This window comes from Aspergillus niger (genome assembly GCF_000002855.4).
Source record: "Aspergillus niger supercontig An11".
NCBI classification, from domain to species: domain Eukaryota; kingdom Fungi; phylum Ascomycota; class Eurotiomycetes; order Eurotiales; family Aspergillaceae; genus Aspergillus; species Aspergillus niger.
In genome coordinates, this window is record NT_166526.1 from 1,519,791 (window position 1) to 1,542,119 (window position 22,329).

Here is a 22,329-nt window from a genome sequence, read left to right on the forward strand (position 1 = left end):
TGTTGTCGTATTCCGCTGTGTTGCGTTGTTTATATGTTTATCCGCCCGTAAGCACCGGATTTAGTTTCGAGATACCTAGACAGTATGTATATATTCGTTTCACTAGTAGTACTAGTTGGGAATAGCAGGACAATAAATATTGCAGATAATTTTGGACTTATAATGATGATAGTATCTACAAACGCTACTACATGCAATAACAGGATATCCCCTACTAATCGAATGTAACCTTCTTTCCCTGGAAAGCAGCAGTAGCCTTCTGCTCCTTCGCCTTTCTCGCCGCCTCCCATGACGGATGCAATGGCTTATTATCCTCCGGCTTCTTCGCCGGAGGCCCTCCTCGCTGAGGACGTCCAAACTGCTGCTGCTGCTGCGGCCTGCCCCTACCGCCACCCCGTCCCCAGCGATCACCCCCATCAGTCGCTCCCCGCCGAGCATCCCACCCATTATCGCGTCCGCCTGCCTTCCGCTTATTCTTCTCCTGCTTGACGTGATTCGCTCCAGATCCGTACTTCTTCTCCCAGAGCGCCCGACGCGCCTGCTGACCCATACGGTTCTTGCGACGCGGGGGCTCGTTCGCCGCCTCGCCGTCTTCAGCCTCGTCCTCGGATCCGGACCAGTATCCGCCCATTGTGAGTGATGGGAGGAAGGTCGTGCTGGTCGCGGGCGTTGAGGACGCTTTGCTTCCCTTGGCTTTCTTGGTAGGTGGGGCGTCGGGGGATGGAGAGCGGGAGATGGAGATGTGTTGGTCATCGTCGTCTTCTTCTTCTTCTTCTTCTTCGTCGCTGATACCGTCGCTGATGTCGTCGCGAGCGCGATCGTCATCCTCGGATTCGTCTTCGTCTTCGTCCCCTGAATCGGGCGCGAGTCGCGCATCGAATTGCGCAAAGTCGATGCTGTCTGCGTCCGAGCCTGCGTCGTCCATGTTGATGTCTTCGTCGCCGCTTGGCGAGGCGTCGGGGTCAGCGGATGCGCTGGTCCGTTTGGTCGATACAGCCTCGCTGTCATCCTTTGATTTCTTCTTGTCTTCCTTGGTAGATTTCTCCTTCGTCTTCCCGTCCTTCGCCTTCTTGTCGGCTCCCTTCACATCCCCACCCGCAGGCTTATCTTCAATCCCCAACAACTTGCGTATCCCCTCCATAATCCCCGGAAACACATTCTTCACCGGCGTAGACTTGTACAAACGTGCCGTGACGTTCGCCTCGGCCGAGCTCTTCGGCCCCTCCGCCGCGATCTTCTTTTTATCCTTGAAGGCGATGAAGAGCGGTGACTCGGCGATTCGTTTCGTCTTGAGGAGTTGCTTGAAGAGGTATTTCTCGGCGGTGGTGTGGGGGTCGAGGGTCTACCATTATTCCAGACGTTAATACTCATTACATATACATACTTGGCAAAAACAAGGTGGAATGTACCTTAACAACCTGAATCTCCTCCGCAATGCGACTCAACGTCCCCTCCTTCTTCTCACCCTCTTCCTTCTGCGCCGTCTTCTCTCGTCGTCCGAGCTTCTGGCGCTCGAACCCCCGCGCTACCTTGAGCGCTTTCGATAGGGTCATCACGCCATATTCGAATTTCTGGAAGAGCCGGGTCAGTTGTAGGGATTGGCTGCGGTCGTGCGGTGTGTATGGGGATTCCGAGAAGTCGGCGAAGTTGCGCTTCCCCATTTTGGTTAAATTTCCCTGTGTTGGGATGGTTCGAGGTGTATGTTGGATGTGTATGTGTGGATAGACGGTTCAGTATGCTTGTGGGTTTGATTAGATCCACGTGTGGGGAGATATTCTGACTTATGCCATTCAATGTTGATTTGAAGATTAGGATCGATTAGTAGTAGTTTTTCTTGGTCAGGGAACTTTTTCTGCCGGTCCGAGGGCGGGCGGTGCCAAGCGATGGCTCGCCGCCTTTTTGGTTTTTGGGCAGGTGGACGGGGCATTTTGCCGTTTTGGGTGTCTTATTTTTGGGGGATGGTTATTGGTCCGTTTCGGGGGTGGATGATTTCATGGGGTTTATTGTTTTGATTGTGAAAATTGGGGGACAGGATGGGTCAATTGGGTATGGTATGATACTCTACAGATCTTTTGATGAGCTAAGTTTTAGAAATTGAGATGGTTTGTGTGCAATGGGTCAAGGATATAATTTCATAATCTACGATATCATAGCGCGAGCCAACCTACTTTTGAGAAAAGGCGACCCACGTTAGAACTTTTGCGCGAAATCAACGTCAAATTCAACACACGGTATGTACATACAGAACTAGCAAGGAAAGATAATACGATTACATCTCCTCTATTTCTTTTCCTCCTCCTTCGGCTCCGGCTTGGGGGTGGGCAGCTTGAACTATATTATCAGTTAGCATCATCCTCATCATCGCGCGAATGCTGATATCAACATACCGACTCAGGAGTTCTGTCAGTACCCGCACTGACAGGCTCCCAGGCAGCGGTACCACCCTCGAAGTTCCGGAACGCCTGCGTAAGCTCCAGAGGCTCAATGACAATGCGCTTCTTCTCCTCACAGTAACGCAGCTCCGTGTATCCCGTCAAGGGGAAGTCCTTGCGCAGCGGGTGGCCATCAAAGCCGTAGTCGGTCATGATACGACGCAGATCGGGGTGGCCGGTGAAGAAGACACCGAACATGTCGTACACCTCACGCTCGTACCACAGAGCACCCTCGAACAGACCGGTAACACTGGGCACGGGGCTGGCCTCGTCGGCGTAGGTCTTGACACGGATACGAGAGTTGTAGCGCACACTGAGCATGTTGTAGACGACCTCGAAGCGCTGGTCGCGGGTGGGGAAGTCGACACCGGTGATGTCCGAGATCTGAGTGTATTCGGCCGCGGTGTGGTATTTCAGGAAAGTCATGGTGGGGATGAGGCCGGAGGGAGGAACGTAGATGCAGAGCTCATCCTTCCAGACGGAGAACTGCTGGACGTGCTTGGGTAGGCACGACATGATGTACTGGCCGTACTTGTGCAGACTGTCCGCCTTGTCCTGGTACTTGTCGGCCGGGTTGACGACGGGGGCGCGGAGAGGGCCAGGAGCTATGAAATTATGTTAGTGTTGCACATTCTGCGGTATCAACGGTCGAGTCCGGGTGCCATTGGACATACGGGGACGCTGGGCCTGGCGCATGTTGGGAACATCCTCTGAGATAGGCGCGGTCGAGGCCTGAGTGGCCTTGAGAGCGGTCGTAGTGAAGGTACGGGACGACCGGACGGCGGTGGCCAGGGAGCGGCCAGATCCCAGCCGCATCAAGGAGCGAGCAGAGGCCATGATGACGGACAATTGCGGGTGTAAGACGACGGGGGAGGTGGAGGGAGGGGAGAGCAGCGGAGGTTCCTCATCCAAGGAGCTTTTGCCGGTCCAGGCGAAGTTGTCGCGGTCACGTGAAGACTGCAGGTTTGGCTGGCGGAGATGACATAAGCGGCGCGCGGACAGCAACATAATCCGTGCCTGAGGCTGCAGGGGAAGGCAAACGGTGCAAACCCGCGCAAACCCCATCAATCAAAGCTTCACTTCTCTTTCTCGCTCTTCGCCTCCAACTCTCCCTCTTCCTTTGCGTCTGTGTCCCTCCGTGCTCCTTCTTCTCATCCTCCTCACCTTTACCCCACGTTTGTCGATCTATCATCCTCAACCTCCCTCGGACTCTTCTTCTCGTCCCTTTTCCTATCTTTCCCTCCTGTCTCACTTGACGTTCTTTTTTTTCTACCCGCTTTTCCTCGCCCTCTGCCTGCTCCCACCCCCCCCTTCCGCCCGGGTTTGGTTGATGGGTGTTAGTCTTAGACTGTGATCGCCGTCTTGTCCAGTCGTCGTACCGTTGCACAGCTTCGTCACTCATAATGTCAAATCGCCAACAGATTGACTCCGTCATCGATGATGACGACGAGTTCTGGTGCGTCCGCTTCCCACTTTTCGTACCCGTCGGGTTGTCCTATGACTGGTCCGTTGGGCTGACATCTTTGTCTTCTTTAGCCCCCTTTGCATCGAAGAATTCGATCTCTCGGACAAGAACTTCAAGCCTTGCCCCTGTGGGTATCAGGTACGCATCCTGCTCGCCTTATATTCCCCTCGCGAACCAGCGGCCCGATCAGGAGATCGCTCGCGTCGTATGCGATCCGGACCGTCGCTAACAGACCCCTCCAGATCTGTCAATTCTGCTACAACAACATCAAGACCCACAGCGAAGAAGGCCGGTGCCCCAACTGCAGACGGGTCTACGATGAGAGCACCATTCAATACAAGGTTCCCGATGCCGACGAGTATGTGTTCACTCCTCGCTCTTGTTCCCACTGTCCCTTCCCGCGTCTTGGCGCTAACATCGCAACCCGCAATTTTAGATTCAAAGCCGACTTGGCCTTAAAACACCGCAAGGCTGCCGCCGCGAAAAAGAAGGAGGCCGAGAAACGTGAAATCGAGGCTTCCAGTCGCAAGAATCTTGCCGGTGTCCGCGTCGTGCAGAAGAACCTGGTCTACGTGATCGGTCTCAACCCCACAATACGTGACGAGAATCAACTCCTCTTGACTTTGCGCGGTCGAGACTACTTCGGTCAATATGGTGACATCGAGAAGATCGTCGTGAGCAAGGCAAAGCCTGGTGGCAACCCCAATCAGGGCATTGGCGTCTACGTCACCTATGCAAGGAAGGCCGACGCAGCCACTTGTATAGCAGCTGTCGATGGGTCGGCCAACGGTGACCGGGTGCTACGGTAGGTCGAACCCTCCACCTTCCTGTGTTCTGTTGGCAATGCAACATACTGACCGCTCTAGTGCCCAATACGGTACAACCAAGTATTGTTCTTCCTTCCTGCGTAACGAGCAATGCCATAATCGAAACTGCACCTTCCTGCATGAGACTGGTGAGGACAGCGACAGTTACAGCCGACAGGATCTCTCTTCGATGAACACCCTGTCAAGTCAACGAATCAACGGTGCCCCCAGCGGTCCCACCCACTCGATTCTTCCGCACGTTGCCCGGTCCTCCGCTCAACCGATTTCGCAACCAATGCGCCGCCAGCCTAGTAGGGATGACGCTGCGGGGAGCCGGCCACCGGATGGGTCTGCCCTGCCATCGTCAGCAAGTTGGGCAAACAAGGATGCCGTGCTTAGCCGGACGAGACGGGCAAGTTTGACGGGCAGTCAAGCCTCGCAAAGTCCGCGTCCCGCCATTGCCACGGTGTCGCCAGCGGTGGAGGAGGCCAAGCGCGTGGAGAAGCAGTCTACGAATGCGCAGGAGCGTGCTCAAGCTCAAGCTCAAGCTCAAGCTCAGGCCCAAGCCCAAGCCCAAGCCCAGGCTCAAGCCCAAGCTCAGGCTCAGGCCCAGGCTCAGGCTCAGGCTCAAGCTCAGGCCCAGGCGCAAGCGCAACCGTCCCCCTCTCCCGAGGCACGATCCTCTTCGTCTAGTTCTCCGCCTACTGTCCAGACGCCACCCAAGCCGGAGACGCCTCTGTTGGATAACCTCGTCAAGGCTGTGAACTCCCCAGACTTTAAGTTCATCTTCTCGGCGGCTGGTCTGCCCGCGGAAGAGGTTGCCCTCATTGAGAACCACCCTTCGTTTATCGATCCTTACGGAGGCGTGAAACGCCGAGCTATGCGTGAGAAGGCGGAGCAGGAACGTGTCCGGCGGGAACAGGAGCTGTTGCAGTCTGCTGCAGCAGAAGAGGAGAGCCGTGAGAGTGGAAGCTTGCAGCTCGGTGGCGAGCCGGATGACGCGATGCCCCCAAGAGGCCGTAGCGGTCGCGAATCTCATGGTGCCATTCAACCTCCTTCCCAGCAGGGTACCACGACAAACTCGGCAGTTGGCTCCCCCGTCTCGGCAACTAGTCACCAGTTTCAGCAACTCAATCTGGCCGGTCGTAGCTTGACCCCTCTGCAGCAACAGCAGTTGCTCCTCCTAAAGTCTGCCGGCAACCAACAGGCGGGCCTGGTTGATCAGCTGCAGGGTGGGCTCAACTCCGCTGCTCTTGACCAGGCAGCTCAGGTCCGCCAGGGTCTGCTCCAGAGCCAGATGGCACAGTTCAATGCTCTGCAGGCGCAAAGTCGCCAGAACTCTCGTTTCACATTCGCCAATGAGGCCAATGCCAAGAACATCCCCAATGTGCGCATGTTGAGCCAAATGCAGGCTGGTACTCCTAACCCGCTCGCAGCCCCTAGCCCTCAGCATGGTCTTGCTGGCAACTACTTCACTAGTGGTGTGCAGGGTCCACCCCCTGGGTTGAAGACGGCGGGTACTCCGCCTATCAGCGGCGGCGGCATGTTCGCACAGGGTCACGGTTTTACAACAAATGCCAATCTCGGTTTGGGATCCAACCTCGGAAAGCAAGAAGCCAATCCAGAGTTGATGCGTGAGCTGCTGAGAGGCCGCAGTGGCGCAAATGCCGGTGGTTTGCAGGGTCAAGAGGCCGCTAAGCGTGAGTTCATGTTTCCTTTCCTCCAACAGCACCAAACTCCCCCTCCCCTGACTCCCGGCAATGGCCTTCTCAGCTCTTTCTATGGTACTCAGGCGGGAAATTATTCCGAATCTGGTCCACAGAAGCAGAAGAAGAAGGGGAAGAAGCACAGACACGCTAACACTTCCTCCGGTGGAGGCGGTGTAGTAGATCTTGCGGACCCGAGCATCCTACAGGCGAGGATGCACCAGGTTGGTGCGAATGCTGCTGCTGCTGCTGCTGCTGGGCAGGCGCTGTACGGGAGTCAGGGTCAAGGTGGGTACAATCAGGCCATGATGTATGGCAGCGGTTTCAACCGCTGGTGATTGTTTGCCCCCCTTTCTCATAATTCATTAATAACCCTCCCTCGCCCTTCACTTCTATCATTGTTGTTTATGATGACTACCCTTTTTGCATTTTGTTTCTTTTTGCCCATGCTCCTTTTCTGTCTCCCTTTTTATTTGATGACATGATATCATATTTCTCTAGATGGGCGTGGGATATGATTCTTATGTTTCAGTTTTCCGGACTCATTGATTCGATGTTGAAAACTTTGCGACATATTTCCACTCTGCAACGAAAGCATTAAGCAAACGGCTCTTGAAAACAACAAGAATTCGGGCTAGGCGTGCCTTTGGCGTTATCTTCATGATTGGTTTTTATCGTCTTTTTATGTTTCTGTGCTTCCACATCATGTTTCTTTTTTGCGTGTTGTCTCCGGCTTCCGTGTGGATGGGAGGCGTCCTTGCACTTTATGGGCACATCGTGTCTTCTAGGTCCACTGCGCTTTGGTGGCTGTCGTATACTTTGTTCTTTTGCATCCAAGCTGGGTTGATCTATCAGCATCTTGGTGGCCCATTCGGTCTGGTCATGGCTTTATGTACGTTAACCTCCCTGCCCTGGCTTTCGATAAACACGAGCAGGGCCCTCTATGCGAAACCAATTTCTCACAATTATTGTTCTTATAGACAATATGCCTTGTGTGTCCGTCTGGTTGCATCGGCCGGGACATTTGTGTAATTAATATGCCTGCCCTTCCGTACCTTGGTCGTCTCGTTTTGTTTATAATAGTCCACTGGCACGCCCTGTTTCTATTTGTTTCTGCTTGTGTCTTTGGGAGGGGTTCCTTTGCGTTGTTCTTTCTATCCGGCTCACTCACCCATCGTCTTGCAGACATCAGGAAGCTAACGGCGCTTCTAGTGGACGAAGAATTTCCTCCTCTTGGAGCCCAGCCAAAGGACAAGCGCCCCGTTGACAGCTTTGGCTATCTCGTGCGCTCGCATTTCTCCAGTGACTCGCAAGGCTCAGCTCGTGCTGGAACACCTACCCTGCCCCCCGGGCTTCCTCTGCCACACGCTCATCCTGCATCTGCCTTGTTCCAAAGTCCACTCAACCCATCCAGTCCGGTCTCGTCGCCATCCGTGCCTCCGGGTCTTAACCCACCTTTCCATAGGCTAGGAACGCCGGGCCAGGGATTCCAAGAAAGCTCTCGCCAGGCTTCTCCGGACTTGAAAGATACTCCTGAGAATCCGCCCACCTCAAGTCGCATTAAGAATGCATCCGAAATATCACTCGGTTCTCCTGTGCCAAAGTCAGCCAACAAGGCTCGCTCCCAGCAAAAGGGGGACTTGACCGTCGCTTCTGACAAGAAAGCTGGCCTTTCGAAGACCGGAGAAAATAATGAGAAAGCCTCGGCGCCTACGGCGAAGGCCAAGCCCATAAAGCTGGAGCTTCCCTTGGGTACTTCTCAGTCTCACGACGCTTCAAAGGCAGATACACCAAGTCAAACCAATACCCATGGCCCGGTGCCCACTTCGACGATCGGTTCTCGTCCGAATACACCCTTAACTGGGGTCTCCCGCGTTTCGGACTCTTCCGCTCCTCGCCAACCTCGAGTCCTCCGTGTGGTTGACACGCCAAAGACTGAAACCCCGCCGCCTCCATCTGCCACCCAGTCTGTCGCTTCCATACCTGCTGCAACAAAAGCGCGTTCCAGACGACCAAGCATCTCGTCGCTCAGCCGGCCTGATACGCCCGGCGACTTCGGATCGGAAGCCGATCTTTACACCTCGGCGTCCGTGTCTCGGGCCAACTCTCCTCCCGCTTCGTCCAGAATCGGCTCTGCACCTGTCCGGGCGATGACCAAGAGCCAAGCTAAGAAGGAACGGCGACAAAAGGCCAAGGAACTGGAGGCCAAGAAACAAGAGGCCACCGCTGTGGTCGAAGAACCAGTGCAGGCTCCGATTATCGGTCGGAAGCGCAAGACCAAGAAGACTCCTGTTAGCTCGAACGAGTCGCCGGCTGCAGCTTCGGAGAATACTGAGGCTGGAAAATCTGCCAACGCTGGAAGTTCAAATAGCAATGAGAAGGCTGCGCAGCGGACGGAAGCGGCCAAGAAGAACAAAACGAATGAGAAGGCCACGAAGGACTCCAAGCCAGCTGCTACCGAGGAGAAGGCCACTCCTGAACAAAAAGCACCTGCTGAGGCGTGGCGTTCCAAGAACACGGTTGAGCAGCTGATGAAGGACGCTGAATCCAGCGGGGTTCCGGTCAAGGAGCTCTTCTCGGAACGTACATCCCCGTTGCAAGTCCTTCTTGCTCAGCTGCATAAGTCTGCTGAATTGGACCTAAACAATCATCCCCTGTTCAACCCAGCCAACCTAAACCAGCGATTCGACATGAAGTGCAATGCGGATGATTACGACATCCTGAAACAGCCCATTGAGTTGACGGATGAGCATCGTAAAGCATTGATGCGCGGAGAAGCCATTCGTGTTAATTCGGACTCGACCATGCTGAAAGACCGATGCTTGATCAGTCCCCGTGGATGCGTCCTGCACCATCTGTCGCCCGAGGAAGAAGAGCGGTATCTTGCGCTTGAGAAGAACATTGCCTGGGCAATTGATACCTTCCAGGAATACTCGAACGTACCTATCACGGAGCCTGATGTGACCAATCGCGGTGGTGGTTTGGACGCGTTGTTTGCTACCCCTGAGAATTTCAACATCTGCTGGGTCGACGAGACCTCGGCCGGTCTCACCTCTGGCTCGCCCACTGCCGGGATGTCTCTTTCTGACGCCAGCGGCTCCACTATTCCTGCGCCTCCCAACGTTCTGTCGGCCATGGAGGCGGACAGCACGCGCAGCCATAACTGGGCCATTGCCAACACCGCGGAACTGGTCAATGCCACTGCCACCTCGGTGCGATCCTTCGCTGCCGCTACTGCCAAGCACATGCTCGGGGCCGCGGGGGTGGTCATGGGCAACATCCCGGACCTGGACGATGTGGTTGGAATGACCAATGAAGAGCTGCGCTCGTTCGCCGTCAAGTCGCAGAAGGATCTTGAGTCGTCTCGCAAGGAGCTAGACACGATCGACAAGAAGCTCAACGCCCTAGTGAAGCGGAACCGCAAGCTTGCGCAGCAGGCTCTTGCGACGACCGTTGACGCGTGAACCCCCGTTTTGTCCATATGACAACTGTATTCTAGTAGATTTCTTTCCAAGCATGTTCTTTCTTTTTTCTTCTGCTGGCCTACTACTACCCCTGTATTCTACACTTGTTTTTGTTCACGGCATGGTGTTTATAGCCGCAATTAGACTTCACGGGGAAATACTCATAATAAACCAACCAATTATAATATATTAGACTATACCAACTTTTCAAGTCTATACTAGTCCTCCCTACGCACCCTCATTGGGACGGAAGACCACCTTCTCCCCGGAAACCCCCTCCTTATTTGTCTTCAACGCCTCCTCAACAGCCCCCAATCCACCAGGAACCACGCGCACGCGATTCGGCACAAACAGTCCCTTCGCAATCCATCCATCCTCACCTCCAAGCGCCTTCACCATGGGCTCACTAACATGTCTCAACTTGGGAGAAGCCCCAATACCCAAAATCTGCCTAACCTCCACCTGATGTTCGCCCTCCTTCCCCAACTCCGCCGCCTCCTTCTCCGCACCCAACACCGTCACCACCGCCTTCGCAGCCCCCTTACTTGCCTTTGCAATCTCCACCCCGAGCACCTGCGTCTCCTTCATCGAAATGGCATCATACACATAACGAGTCGGCACCTCCCCAGCCGCAGCAACAAAGTCCTCCGCCTTGGCAATCTTCCGATCCAGCACCACATGCGCTCCCAGCCCCTGCAAATACTCCCTATGCACGACGCTCGCATTCGTAATAATCTTCGTGAACCCGCTCAACCTTGCAAACTGAATCGCATACTGTCCTACACTCGACGCTCCGCCCAAAATAGCAATCGCCTTGCCCTTGCCTGCCGCATCACCGCCCTCGGCCCAGGGAGCAGGTGTGATTCCGTGCCCCGTGCTATCATACATTCCCGTCACGACGGCCACGCTCGCTAGACTGATCCCCGCGGCTTGCTCGTCGGAGATGTTGGAGGGGGTTCGCGAGACGAGCTCTGCCGGCATCACGCAGTATTGCTGGAAGGTCGAGGCGGCGTAGTTGCCAATTATGCCTTGGAAGAAGACCCGGTCGCCTGGGGTGAAGGTGGTGACGTTGGAGCCCACGGCGGCGATGGTGCCCGAGGCGTCGGAGCCGAGGACGGCGGGGTATTCGGTCAGGAAGAAGTTGTAGTCGCGCATCTTCCAGTCGACGGGGTTGACGGCCGTGGCGGTGATTTTTATGAGGACTTCGTTGGCGTTGGGGGAGGGCACGGGGTGGGTGGTTAGGGTGTGGGGTGATTGGGGGGTGGGCACGGTGGCCGCGAGGTAGGTGTCGGGGAGGGACATTGTGGTGGTTGTGGTGGTGGTGGTGGTATTGTTGTTGGATTGAGGTGGAAGAGTGTGGTTGGTGGAAAGGGAAATAAGGTGCTGACGGGCGTTGTTTGATATGAGGATCAGATTATAGCTCGTGAGGGGTGGTACTTTGATTTGGATGATGAGGTTATATAGGGATCCAGTGTCTGATTTGTAATGAGGTCATGGACATTAGTCATCGACTCCACTGGGGCATTAATCTGGGGTGTGCTTGGTTATGCGGTGCATGTTGTGGATAGGGCGATGGTATATCTGGATTAGAGAAGCTGGGAGAGGCCTGTTTTAAAGGTATGAACATGGCTGCAAGCTGTAAAAAGCACATGTGTCATGCAGAATTTGTAGAAGTCACTGACATAAATTGCCTATCGAAAACGGTTGAGCCAGAGTAACCAGTCTTCAAATGCGCGACCAATGGATAATATAGTATGACTTAATTAGCATTCCTGTCCCCATATTTCCAGTACTTTCCATCATGTATGGATCTCTTTCAAGTGGTGAGTGAGACTGGTGCCTGGGGTCTTAACTTGCATCCGGATCTGCGGCAAGCATCTGCAATCAGATAGCGTCCTTTCTCTTTTGTTTAACCTTCGCATACAAGCCATGCAGCCCAACATGGTCAATGGAACAGTAGCATAACATCATGATCCTCGCAGGCATAGCATTTCCTCTGACCATAGGATTGATTGACCGAAATGGAGATGCCAGCTTAAACTGCCTGAGAGAGTGGTCGTGAGGTACTATCCAATTCAGGGTAACCCTGACTGGTAATCGCAGGAAATATATACTTCAATTCTTTCCGCAGCGCATGACGTCTACTAACGGGCCACTAGCTGAGGACTATTGCGGAAACAGTCTGCAGTGTAGCTTGGGTCTAACAAATTGTGTTAATGAACAGAGAAGAATAAAGTAGATTAGAGGGTCAATATAAGCAGTTGGATTGATGATGGGTAGTAATGATAATATGGGATATGAAGGGAGGTCAAGGACTTGATCCTTGACAAGCTTTCCCGCTCGATTCCTGTTTTGGCAAGTGTGGCTTGACATGGAAGCTTATCCGGTAATAATATTGGAGGAAATTTACAGTACTGCATGTCACAGACTTACCGCCTAACCCGTTCCGGAACACAGGCCCTAGGTAGGCCCGAGGCTGGATGTTGTATCTTCGTCGAACTTAGCTCGCATAATTTTGATAATTCATAGAGAAATAAAAAAAAAAAAAGCTTCCTATTCTTGACCTGGATATCAAACTAACCTAGCCTAGAATAGAGTAAACGCTATGTAAGCGCATGAGGATCGTAAGTGGTAGAGACTGATATAAAGCAATTCTTTCTATGAGACGCCACAAAGACTGTCTTTCATGCTGTCTGAAAGCTAGCTCATCCTGTTGACTTGCATTGTACTTTGGCACAAGGTTTAACTCCAAGTAGTGTCCGACAAGTCCTTACGAGCCCGGTCACAGTTGGACAACCCAGCATGAGTATAGCAGAGTCCAGCCACTCCGGACGCCCACAGCGCACCACACTCCCACATGACAATAGCCAGATCCCACATCTCAAGGATTTTCTGATCCTGAGGATAAGCCACCTGGGCAGCGAGAGTAGCTCCGACATATTCATTCTCCGAGGGTAGGGTATCACCGCCCTTGACGTAGGCGAGAACAGGCTTGACAAGGAGGTCAATGACAGCACGGGTCTCCGGCAAGGGGTCCGAGGCAATGAGAGCCTCAAGACGTGCTTCAGCGTTGGCAAGCGCACGCGCACCGCGCTCGACCTTGGTGCCATTTGCCCGGAAGTGTTCCAGAGGAGGTCTCTCGTCGGGGACGATGGGGACGATGCCCGCGTCGACAGGGAGATCAGTCCGGCCGAGGAGAGTGACGGGGCGGTGACGACAGTTGGAGAGCTGCCACCAGTGGGTGAAGAGGAGGCAATTGGCTGCTGGGTTATAGGGATCGTTGTCGCGGTACCAGATCATAGCACCTATTATGCGGGCGTAAACCTCGGCCAGTGGGGCTTCCTCCAAGGAACCTCGTGTCAATGAAGGGATGATGTTACTGACTTCACCGCACGCTACGTCGGCTCCAAGGTCAATCCAGTCGTGTGCGACGCAGCCCAGACCGGCGATGGCGGCCATGTGCTCGCTACCACCTCCATCGTAGTAGACGTGACAGAACACCGCATCGGCCAACTTGTACCGGGCAAGGCGGGCCAGATCGTTCCATACGACGATGGTAGGACGAGAAGGAATAGGGTGGGAATCCTCAATGACGGTCTTCTGGCGCAAGCAGGAATAATTGCAGCCTTTGACAAGGCTGATGTCGGTAATGTGCGGGCCGGCATAAGCGGACTTTTCCGCAGCAGCGGCCGCATCGGCAAAAGCAATGGAGAGTTTGTCTGCCATGGCAGCGCTGTGAACACCGATGGAGTAATCCATGACGAAAGATGCGTCCATGGTCGACCACAAGCCAGAGATTGAACCACCGTAGACACCACGGTTGTAACCACTTGTCATGGCAAACACACTGGTGTTGAGCATGGGGCCCTGGCAGTCCTCCCCGGCGAACAGGTTGACTGCAGTTGGATCAGATGCGACGGCCACGCCACTCAGTTTGGGTGCGAGAGGCTTGCGGGCAGAGCACCAGCTGGGCATGTCGACGGGGCGCACCTCGGCAAATCCGACGTGCTCAGGGGCGCCGGTCGCGATCATTCTGTCGCGGGCCTCCAAAAGAGTCGAGGCGTCTGAGAGCAAGCCGGCGGCGCAATCGACGGCGTCCGCAACACGTGCATTGCGCATCCATGAGACACTGGAGACGGCACCCAAAACACCATCCGTTCGAGGAGTATCAAGACGGCGCGCCACGTTAACAGTTGTGGTGAGGGTGTCAGTTTCGGCGTCGTATTGCTGAGAGAACTTGCTTGCTCCGGGTTCGGCAGGGCCTATGCCGTGAGATTTGAGTGACCAGGCGTGAGCTCCCCGAGGGGCGTCCATGTTGACTCCCTCTGCCGCAATATGGGCCGTGCCCCAGGTGGAGGTAAGCCGGACGGTAGCAGCCAGGTCGGTAGCGGAGAGCTCGCCTGTGCGGTCAGCCCAATGGGAGAAGACAGGCAGACAATCGAAAGCGGGCGAGCGACTGAGACCACCGGTGACCACCAAATCCGGTACCAGGTCAGATATGGGCTGTTTGGCGTTTCTGATGGGCATACGCTGTTTGATCTCCTCGGAGCGTGCGCGGAATTCGTCGATTCTGGCCTGGCTCTGGATAGCTGGCTGGCGCAACCGCGTGCCCAAACTAGTGGGCTTAGTAGCAGCGCTTGGGTTTCCTGAGCTCAATGGAGATACATTGGCCGGATTGGAAACGAACTCATTCACGTCCCGACAGGACATGCGTTCGAAGAAGAGAGGCTGATCCTCAGCCCGGGGGTCGACGAGACCTCCTTTACGAGCGATGTCGGGGAGATCATCTGTTCGCGCAATGTAGCCCATCTTGAAAAGATGTTTGAGGAACGATGTGGTCTCTCGGGAAAAAGAATAGCTTAAGGGAGATAGTTGATGGGAATTAAGTTGCTCTTATAGAGCGAAGAGAGATAACAAAAGGGAAAGGAAGACTCTTGGATTCACGTCTCCAGGTACTCTCGAGACTAGGACTTTTCTTGAAGCCAGTTATCTCTGAGCTGCCTGAGTTGATTTCTGTCCATGACCACACTCATTGTTGGACCTTTTTATATAGATCGAGAGAGGGTAGATTAACACGGGCCACAGCCGTTCCTCCGTTCAGCTCAACTCAGGCCAGAGACACAGGCCAGCCTGCGAGCCATGATTCAGGAACCACTTGGCTGCAGGCCCGCTCAGCCAGCCTCCATTGCCCGAGTGAAGCGTGTCAGACATAAGCCCAAACTCAATTATTTTGGCAGATTCCGCGGGCTCTTCCTCCTGGGGGAGGGCGGGGGGAGATACGACAGCCTCACTGAATTTTAATACCTGATAAAGTTGAATTGCTGACCAAGATTATCCCCTTATACAGCATTCTCAATTGACACCAGAAAATGTAAAGAACAAAAGACCCCCCCCAGAAAAGGGAAATAAGATATGACTCAAAATGAAAATATGTCTCTAATTCAATAAACAGGAGAAACAGACATGTAACCCTTCTCCATGAGTGGTGTTTCCCGTCGAAGCGTTCTTCCACCACCAAAGAGCCGAACCGCTAACTCCACTCATTATGCGCTGGCATTTTCTCCCCGCCAGATTAAGACGTACTAAGCATAGTGCTCTGCCACTTGGAACGACAGCACAACTCCACCTTCATTACCCCTGTCCTGCAGACTGTCATGATCTTATTCCCCGCTGTCAGCGCAGATTCAGCTCAGCCAATCTCTCCCTAATCCGCGGATGATCGGGACCAATCGGAAATGAAGAGCATAGTCCCGTGTACTACTCGTCATCATGGTACCCGATCGTTTCGATTTGGCTCCCTAACCTATCGACTCGTTCCACTGTCGATTCCGTACCGATGCACACATGCATTGGCTTTGGCCACTTGGCACAGCCCCCTTTGCTTCCCTTGGCGCTTCAAGATGATGGTCGCATTATCCTACTCGCAAAAGTCTGCAGTATATGCAATGTATTTTCTCTTGAATGTGCCTTCTTCCATGCAGCAGATTCGGACGTAACTGAGAACGAAACCTCTGATCAACACCGTATGAGCTTGTTTCCTATCTCAAATGATATGCCACCAGTTTCTCGGTCACCCCGCTTAAGGCTGAAGCCAAGAAAGACCACCAGCTGAGATGCGACTAGATGTTAGGGCGTGCATGCCTTGCATCTCTTTGACATATCGGATTTCTCAACCCTTCCACCCGCTCCCCGGACTTAAATGAACGTTCACCTGGATCCCTATCACGGTCTACAGGGGAAGTAGATCTTCATCCACTCATACGCTCTCCATAAGCAGACATTTGCCACCTTGCCTGACCATTGCACAATATACTAGTTCGCTAAAGTTAATATACCGCGGAACTTGCGATGATCAAGCCATATGCGCCTACGCCCCCACTCTTTCAAAGTGTTGAGGGATATAATTGCCCTCAAACCTCAGCTGATCTGAAACCGCCACCAAATATAATCGTTTACTCCTTATGTGACCAAGTCGACGAGCTCCATAACCGCTCTAACCGCAGACTTTAACCTGACCGGTCTTTGTTCTCGGGCAAGATACAAACCAGCCTAGCCCACACTCTTGGTCTTACGAATTATTCATCCTATCTACACTCATGTTTTCAGCATACGTATGCTCCTCAGCGTTCTGCTTTCTGGCGCCCACACCGGTCCTTTGCTTAACCGGTCTTTTGATCATCATCTTGATGTCACTTCTCTTTCGCTTCATTCTCAGAACAGACAAGGTCGAAAATATACCCCGTGATGCGATAATGGGGAGGCGACGTATTCGACACGGAAATGCTACCCATAGTATATGGAGCTTATGAGGGATTAGTTGGCCACTTAAGGGTTCCACAAATGTACCCCACGCTGTAAGCTATACCGGACACTTCGCCATTTCGTCTAGCATGCTTAGATGACATTTCCAGCCCTAGAATCTCTTCGCACAATGAAGGAGGAAGATACAGGGATTACCCACTATCCACACAAGTCTACAATCTCGTTCGCTGGTCTTTCATCCGAACTCCAGGAGCTGTCCTCGGGAACCACGAAGATTTATGAGTCATGATTGAAGGATTCTATGTTTTTGTACTTTACTCCCTATGATATGCTCTGCGTTCTTACCTGTTCGTTATAAACATTTCCAGAATGTACACTCTCCTTGACGTATGTCAACTGTACCAGAACATACTTCTAGGACATTCTAATCACCTGAATGTATAGAACGATCAGTAATGTACCACACATTTAATTCAAGCATCCACCCATGTAATAAAACACTCCGGTGGGCAGCCTCAGCCCACGACGTGACTAAGTTCCAGGAAACTCAGCTGGCAAGGGATGTTACATCTGACCAGTAAGCCTACACCACATACTGCGTCTGTCAGCTTAGACTATCCACTGGCAGGAAAGCTAAGCACTAAAATCAATTCAGAAACCATACTCGTGATAATGTCATCCCTTGTAGTTTGCTGTCAAATCAAGATTTTGTTCATGTGTCCCTTCATGCAACCAAAGATTTTGCCGGGATAACGGAATTGTTCTGCGGTCGAAATTTCTTATTTGTTGTCTGTGCATGCATGATTGATATACGATGAGTGACGGTACTGCATAACATATGCATATTATTCCACATCTGCCATTTTTCAGGTTGTTGATCAGCCTGCGCCACAAATCCCCCACTTCCGCGGAGGTTATCATCCCTTGCTTTTTGAAAGAGGGGGGGTGTGCGTGGAATTCTTGTTGTGATCCAATCAGTCGGTGTGGAATAAGATCTTGAAGAGATGAACTGAAGCAATGATTGACGTTTCGGATGCTTCGGTGAAACTCAAAATAATGTCTTCTTACTGCACATAAACTTTGTGTAGATTGCTGTCTAAGAATGTAAGGGTAGTCGCTGAGGTGATGATGCGAGATCATCCCTAAGAGCCTGACGCCTGACTTTCGTCCGTGAAACACCAAAGGAAGACGCTGCAACTACTCTGAACGAGTGGAATAAGATCGCAAATGGCATATAGAAAAGGAACACCCAGCCTACAGTTCGAAATATATGGTGTGGTTTTCATCCGCCTCACCAGCTCGGAAATAACGCTCTCCGGTGTAGCTAGAAAACAACATCAGTAAAGCGCAGGGCTTATCAATAAGTCTATTGTGAATTTACCTCCAATGGGTGAGCCCCATGACGATGTTTCTGCAGCCTTTGATGAAAATGTCTGCGACAGCGCGGCGTCTTCCCTTGGCAGTCTGCCGCATATCATCAACCACTTCATCGAAGCCCCTTGCTGATTCTTGAGCGAACATGAAGGCAACTTTCATTGCCTGGCTGGCTATCAGATTCTCGTTCAGCATAATGATTGGAACAAGGTTCTCGACTTGTCCAACTCTCTGTTACACAAATGTTAGCTATGTGCAACATTCCAACACCTTGACAGGCACCTATTTACCACCTCCTTTCTCAGCGAAAACATGTCATTCTGTCTGTGACAACTCAGTTAAAGTCCTGGATCCGACATCAGAGCGGACTTACATGTGGACAAGGTACGATGTATGTCTCCGGAGTAATTTCATATGCGTATCATCCATATCCCGCGCTGAGATATCAAAGTCATAGATAAAGCTGTAAAAATGTCAGCCACAGCTCGACAAAATGTTTGAGAAGACATACGGAATAGTTGCGATAACTGGATGGACGCCAGCTGTGCGGTCTCGTCGGCGCCAGTACTGCTGTACTGAGGGAATTTCACCCTCTGAGTAGATCGAATCCACCCCATCAACACTCGACAGATAATCTATCATCGCCGCTAACAGAACCTTGCGCGTCACTAAATTCAGACCGTCAGTATTGGAAGAAAGCAAACCATTGGGACGTAAGACATTCTTTTTGAGCACACCTGACGCACATGTTCTGCTATCTCGTCCCAGCAGCGTAGCGCGTTTTGGAGTTCCTCGGAGAATTCAGATAAATCTGGATACGCTGCTTCATGGCAAAGGACATGCTTGAAATATTCGATACTAGTATGCTTGTACCTCTTGATAGTTTTTGAATCGTGGCTAAGGGAGCCGCAGTCGAATACTTGAGGGGTGTTTCAGCTCAGTATAACGCTAGTATGTAGTAGATGGGGAATCCATACGATCATCCCATATGAAGTACTCGTACTGTTATCAGTAAACGGTCAGAAGGTCTTGGTTCACACACCTACCCAGGTAAACCACTTTGCCACCGTACAGAGTTGTTCAAAGGATGATTTTGCGCACATAACTGCGGCGAATGTCGTGAAATCCGCTTCCTGAAGCTTCCGACAAACTAGTGGGTTCTTGGCAAAGCTGTCTGACAGTAAGACCGAGAAGTGTATTGCTAGGAATCTATCAAAGTCGACGCACCGTTTGATCCACGGGTTTGTAGATTCATCTCGGGCCCTTGTATATTCTGGATGCAATTCTGGTGACCAGTCTGGGAACAAGGAGTAGAGATTAGGTAGAACAGCATACTGTCCTTTGAGTGAGTCACACAGTTCTTGACGTTGCTCCATGGCGGATTGCTTATTATGTTCGACTTGGCTTCGATGAACGTCATTCAATATAACTGTAGTATCTATAATCACGACTATTATGCAGTATCACTAGTCTTATGTATTTATAGGTATCAAGGGCCAGCACAGCCACCTAGGTACTGCAAAAGCCACGGCTATATAGAATTCCTAGTACATCAGTCAAAACCATATCGTGCTTTCAAATGCACTTAATACGCTAGTTGTACTAATCCAGCTGATGTGGCTGAGACATATGCTTTAGACCTGCTTTCTGAAGTACATATTTAACAAACTCAAATCAGACGTGATGGCTTGATTTCTTCACACGTGCCTCGGTGCGGTTACACGGCGTAGATGCATCTACCCCTTGTTTCGGTGAGCCCGGTGTCCAGTCAATGCGGTCACCAGGCAGACCACTGTTAAAACAATCCTAGTGGCTTAGGGTTTTCATCATTTAGAAGCACCGCAGTTGAACTGGAGTTGTGCGACTGTGAGCCCCTCATACCTTGCAGACCACACCAGAGCGGTCGGGACTACTTCGATCGTGACTGCTGTAAAAGAAAGATATATGGGCGCAAGGCTCTAGATCTCACATAAAGCATACTAGTTCAAGAAATTAACATTCCGTGAAAGTTTGTTTCTATCATTTCGTTTTCTCTCTTATCTCTGCTCTCTCAGGTTTCTACTGCCTACCGATAGCTTACCCCACAATCTTCTGAAGTCAAGTATGAGTTCCTCTATACTAGTCCAATGTGCCAAAGACCTCATCGCAAAGGTCGCCTCTGAGTCAAAGTCACAATATGGATTTTCCTCTATGGCTCCATCGATCTATGACACTGCATGGCTGGCCATGGTCGAGAAAAGAACAGATCAAGGATACGAATGGCTCTTTCCAAGCAGCTTCGAGTACCTCCTGCGCGAACAAACGAATGATGGTGGTTGGGATGCCCTCGAAAGCGTCGCCAGGCAGCACAGCGGGTATCCCGAAAATATCTGGATCCAAGACTGTGTTATCCATTCGTTGGCTGCCCTTCTCGCCCTGTGTAGACATGTCCGGCGTTCTTCATCCCATCACCGAGAACCCCTACCCGACGATATCTTGTTTCGACTCTTTAGTGCCAAGTCGTTTCTAGATGCTAAGCTGCAAAAGTGGCAACCAGATGATGGTATTCATTTCACGGTTGAACTGATTGTTCCGGTCCTACTCCATCTTCTGCGTGAAGAGGGTGTAGACTTTCAGTTTCCTGCAAAGGACGACTTGTTGAGCAAGTATACCGCAGCAACTAGCGTTGACCTTAGCTGGCTATATCAGGGCCCCTGCAGTATCCCCCCGTTTTCGCTGGAAGGGTTCGCGAGCCAGCTTGAGTGGGACAAGCTGGAATGTCTCGTTACTTCTTCGGGTATAACGGCTTCTCCAGCCTCTGCGGCGGCGTACCTAATATTCTCTCCTAACTGGAGCGATAAGTGCGAGGCATATCTTCGTCATATTGTGTCGCACGGCCAAGGGAAGGGAAGTGGCGGAGCCGGGGGTGTATATCCTTTGGAGGCGTTTGAGCCCTGCTGGGTAAGTTACATTCAAGGATGCGAGGAAGGGCTACTAGGGTTACCGCTAACACTTCATCCTATAGGTTTTGTCAACCCTGCTGGACAGCGGCTTCACGGTCGAAAACTTGGGAGCACAGAACGTGGGTGAGCTGGTCGAGTTGATTCATAGGTCTATTTCGAATGGCGTGACCGGTGCTAGTAAGTATAATTCAGGCCAAATTTCTGCCGCAGTGGATAGATAGTAATCCTCCAGCCCATACCTTCTTCCCCGACGCGGACGATACAGCACGGGCGTTGATGGTTCTCAATAACAATGGCTATGCAGTTAGCCGTGCAAATCTAATTAGGAAGTTTGAGTGCGATGATGGCTTCGAGACTTTCGATGACCGAATGCCCCAACGGGTGACAAGCGTAAGCGTCAACGGAAACGTACTAAGCTGCCTCCTTTCCTCGTCCGATCCCAGTGCCTTCACCCCACAGATAGAGAATATTGCCAAGTTCATGTGCACAAAATGGAGCAAAGAGAAGACCCTTCACGATCACTGGGTACCTGCGCTGAAATGAGCTCCACATCTGTCTACCACAGCACTAACCGCTGTACTTTAGAACTTATCCGAATATTACGGTATCATGCACATTGCTCAATCACTCGTCCCGGTCAGAGTCCTCTGGGACCAGGGATGCATTCCAGGTCTAGCAGAAGATATCGTTGAAAAGCATATATCGACATGTCTGCGAGAGGTAGTGGACCGTGTCCTTCGTGGACAGAATGATGATGGCTCCTGGGGCAACATGCACGGCGCTGAGGAGACAGCATACGCGATCATTGCGCTTGCACAGCTAGCGTCGCACGCTGACATTGTTAGTGATTACAGCAAAGCAGACCTGGCCATTGCTAGGGGAAAGCAATTCTTGTTAGAGACATGGACGATGGGCCAGAAGCCGGACAGGATCTGGACGGGTAAGGTTCTGCATGGCATATCATATGTGCATGATGCGCATGTGCTTGCTGCTTTGAAGATTAATCGGGCGAATCTGGCTGGAAAGCGAGGTTTCTTCTGACTGGTGTCCTCAAAACTGTGCATGATTAGGAATACGTACTCTGGCGAGCATATCACGTTATTTCTGGTTGGCAGTAAAAATGACAATGCATATTGGTCCCAGTAAGTTACTAAGATCTGAAGTAAGCTACCTGCTCAAGATGAATTAAGCATCCAACATCAGTGAAACCTGCGAGGACTAGAAAGTGCATGATTACGCAAACCTCTACCGCAGTTGGGAGTGTGCACACGTAAGTCTAAACCATCACTAGAAGCGATTATTTCCAAGCTTTAAAATTGGCCTTAAGAAATCTTTTACCCTGATTATTGATCTGATAGAAGATATGAGTCCTTTCCGT

General features: G+C 51.9%; 8 protein-coding genes across 8 annotated transcripts; 2 read left to right on the forward strand and 6 right to left on the reverse strand.

Annotated features, from left to right (window-relative positions):
- Window positions 1–214: 214 nt before the first annotated feature.
- On the reverse strand, window positions 215–1,661 carry An11g06190 (uncharacterized protein; the record flags this gene model as incomplete). The annotated part of the gene is made up of 2 exons (XM_001394566.1): window positions 215–1,342; window positions 1,410–1,661. 2 exons carry the CDS (start codon window positions 1,659–1,661, stop codon window positions 215–217), a joined length of 1,380 nt encoding a protein of 459 aa, XP_001394603.1.
- Window positions 1,662–2,280: 619 nt separating this feature from the next.
- Window positions 2,281–3,248, reverse strand: An11g06200 (uncharacterized protein; the record flags this gene model as incomplete). The annotated part of the gene is made up of 3 exons (XM_001394567.3): window positions 2,281–2,331; window positions 2,388–3,037; window positions 3,107–3,248. 3 exons carry the CDS (start codon window positions 3,246–3,248, stop codon window positions 2,281–2,283), a joined length of 843 nt encoding a protein of 280 aa, XP_001394604.3.
- Window positions 3,249–3,835: 587 nt separating this feature from the next.
- Window positions 3,836–9,873, forward strand: An11g06210 (uncharacterized protein; the record flags this gene model as incomplete). The annotated part of the gene is made up of 6 exons (XM_059750321.1): window positions 3,836–3,888; window positions 3,969–4,035; window positions 4,140–4,255; window positions 4,334–4,702; window positions 4,764–6,403; window positions 7,622–9,873. The coding sequence occupies 6 exons, from the start codon at window positions 3,836–3,838 to the stop codon at window positions 9,871–9,873; spliced, it is 4,497 nt and encodes a 1,498-aa protein (XP_059606323.1).
- A 228-nt stretch (window positions 9,874–10,101) lies between these two features.
- Window positions 10,102–11,175, reverse strand: An11g06230 (uncharacterized protein; the record flags this gene model as incomplete). The annotated part of the gene is made up of 1 exon (XM_001394569.1): window positions 10,102–11,175. One exon carries the CDS (start codon window positions 11,173–11,175, stop codon window positions 10,102–10,104), a length of 1,074 nt encoding a protein of 357 aa, XP_001394606.1.
- Window positions 11,176–12,615: 1,440 nt separating this feature from the next.
- An11g06240 (uncharacterized protein) lies at window positions 12,616–14,682 on the reverse strand (the record flags this gene model as incomplete). Its single annotated transcript, XM_059750322.1, has 1 exon — window positions 12,616–14,682. One exon carries the CDS (start codon window positions 14,680–14,682, stop codon window positions 12,616–12,618), a length of 2,067 nt encoding a protein of 688 aa, XP_059606324.1.
- Window positions 14,683–14,970: 288 nt separating this feature from the next.
- On the reverse strand, window positions 14,971–16,582 carry An11g06250 (uncharacterized protein; the record flags this gene model as incomplete). The annotated part of the gene is made up of 8 exons (XM_059750323.1): window positions 14,971–15,163; window positions 15,344–15,499; window positions 15,677–15,766; window positions 15,896–15,958; window positions 16,048–16,102; window positions 16,209–16,289; window positions 16,385–16,440; window positions 16,485–16,582. The coding sequence occupies 8 exons, from the start codon at window positions 16,580–16,582 to the stop codon at window positions 14,971–14,973; spliced, it is 792 nt and encodes a 263-aa protein (XP_059606325.1).
- A 1,307-nt stretch (window positions 16,583–17,889) lies between these two features.
- Window positions 17,890–19,385, reverse strand: An11g06260 (uncharacterized protein; the record flags this gene model as incomplete). The annotated part of the gene is made up of 7 exons (XM_059750324.1): window positions 17,890–17,959; window positions 18,017–18,240; window positions 18,300–18,333; window positions 18,383–18,472; window positions 18,521–18,666; window positions 18,756–18,928; window positions 19,052–19,385. The coding sequence occupies 7 exons, from the start codon at window positions 19,383–19,385 to the stop codon at window positions 17,890–17,892; spliced, it is 1,071 nt and encodes a 356-aa protein (XP_059606326.1).
- A 727-nt stretch (window positions 19,386–20,112) lies between these two features.
- On the forward strand, window positions 20,113–21,992 carry An11g06270 (uncharacterized protein; the record flags this gene model as incomplete). Its single annotated transcript, XM_001394573.3, has 4 exons — window positions 20,113–20,949; window positions 21,014–21,128; window positions 21,184–21,476; window positions 21,537–21,992. 4 exons carry the CDS (start codon window positions 20,113–20,115, stop codon window positions 21,990–21,992), a joined length of 1,701 nt encoding a protein of 566 aa, XP_001394610.3.
- Between the last annotated feature and the right edge of the window lie 337 nt (window positions 21,993–22,329).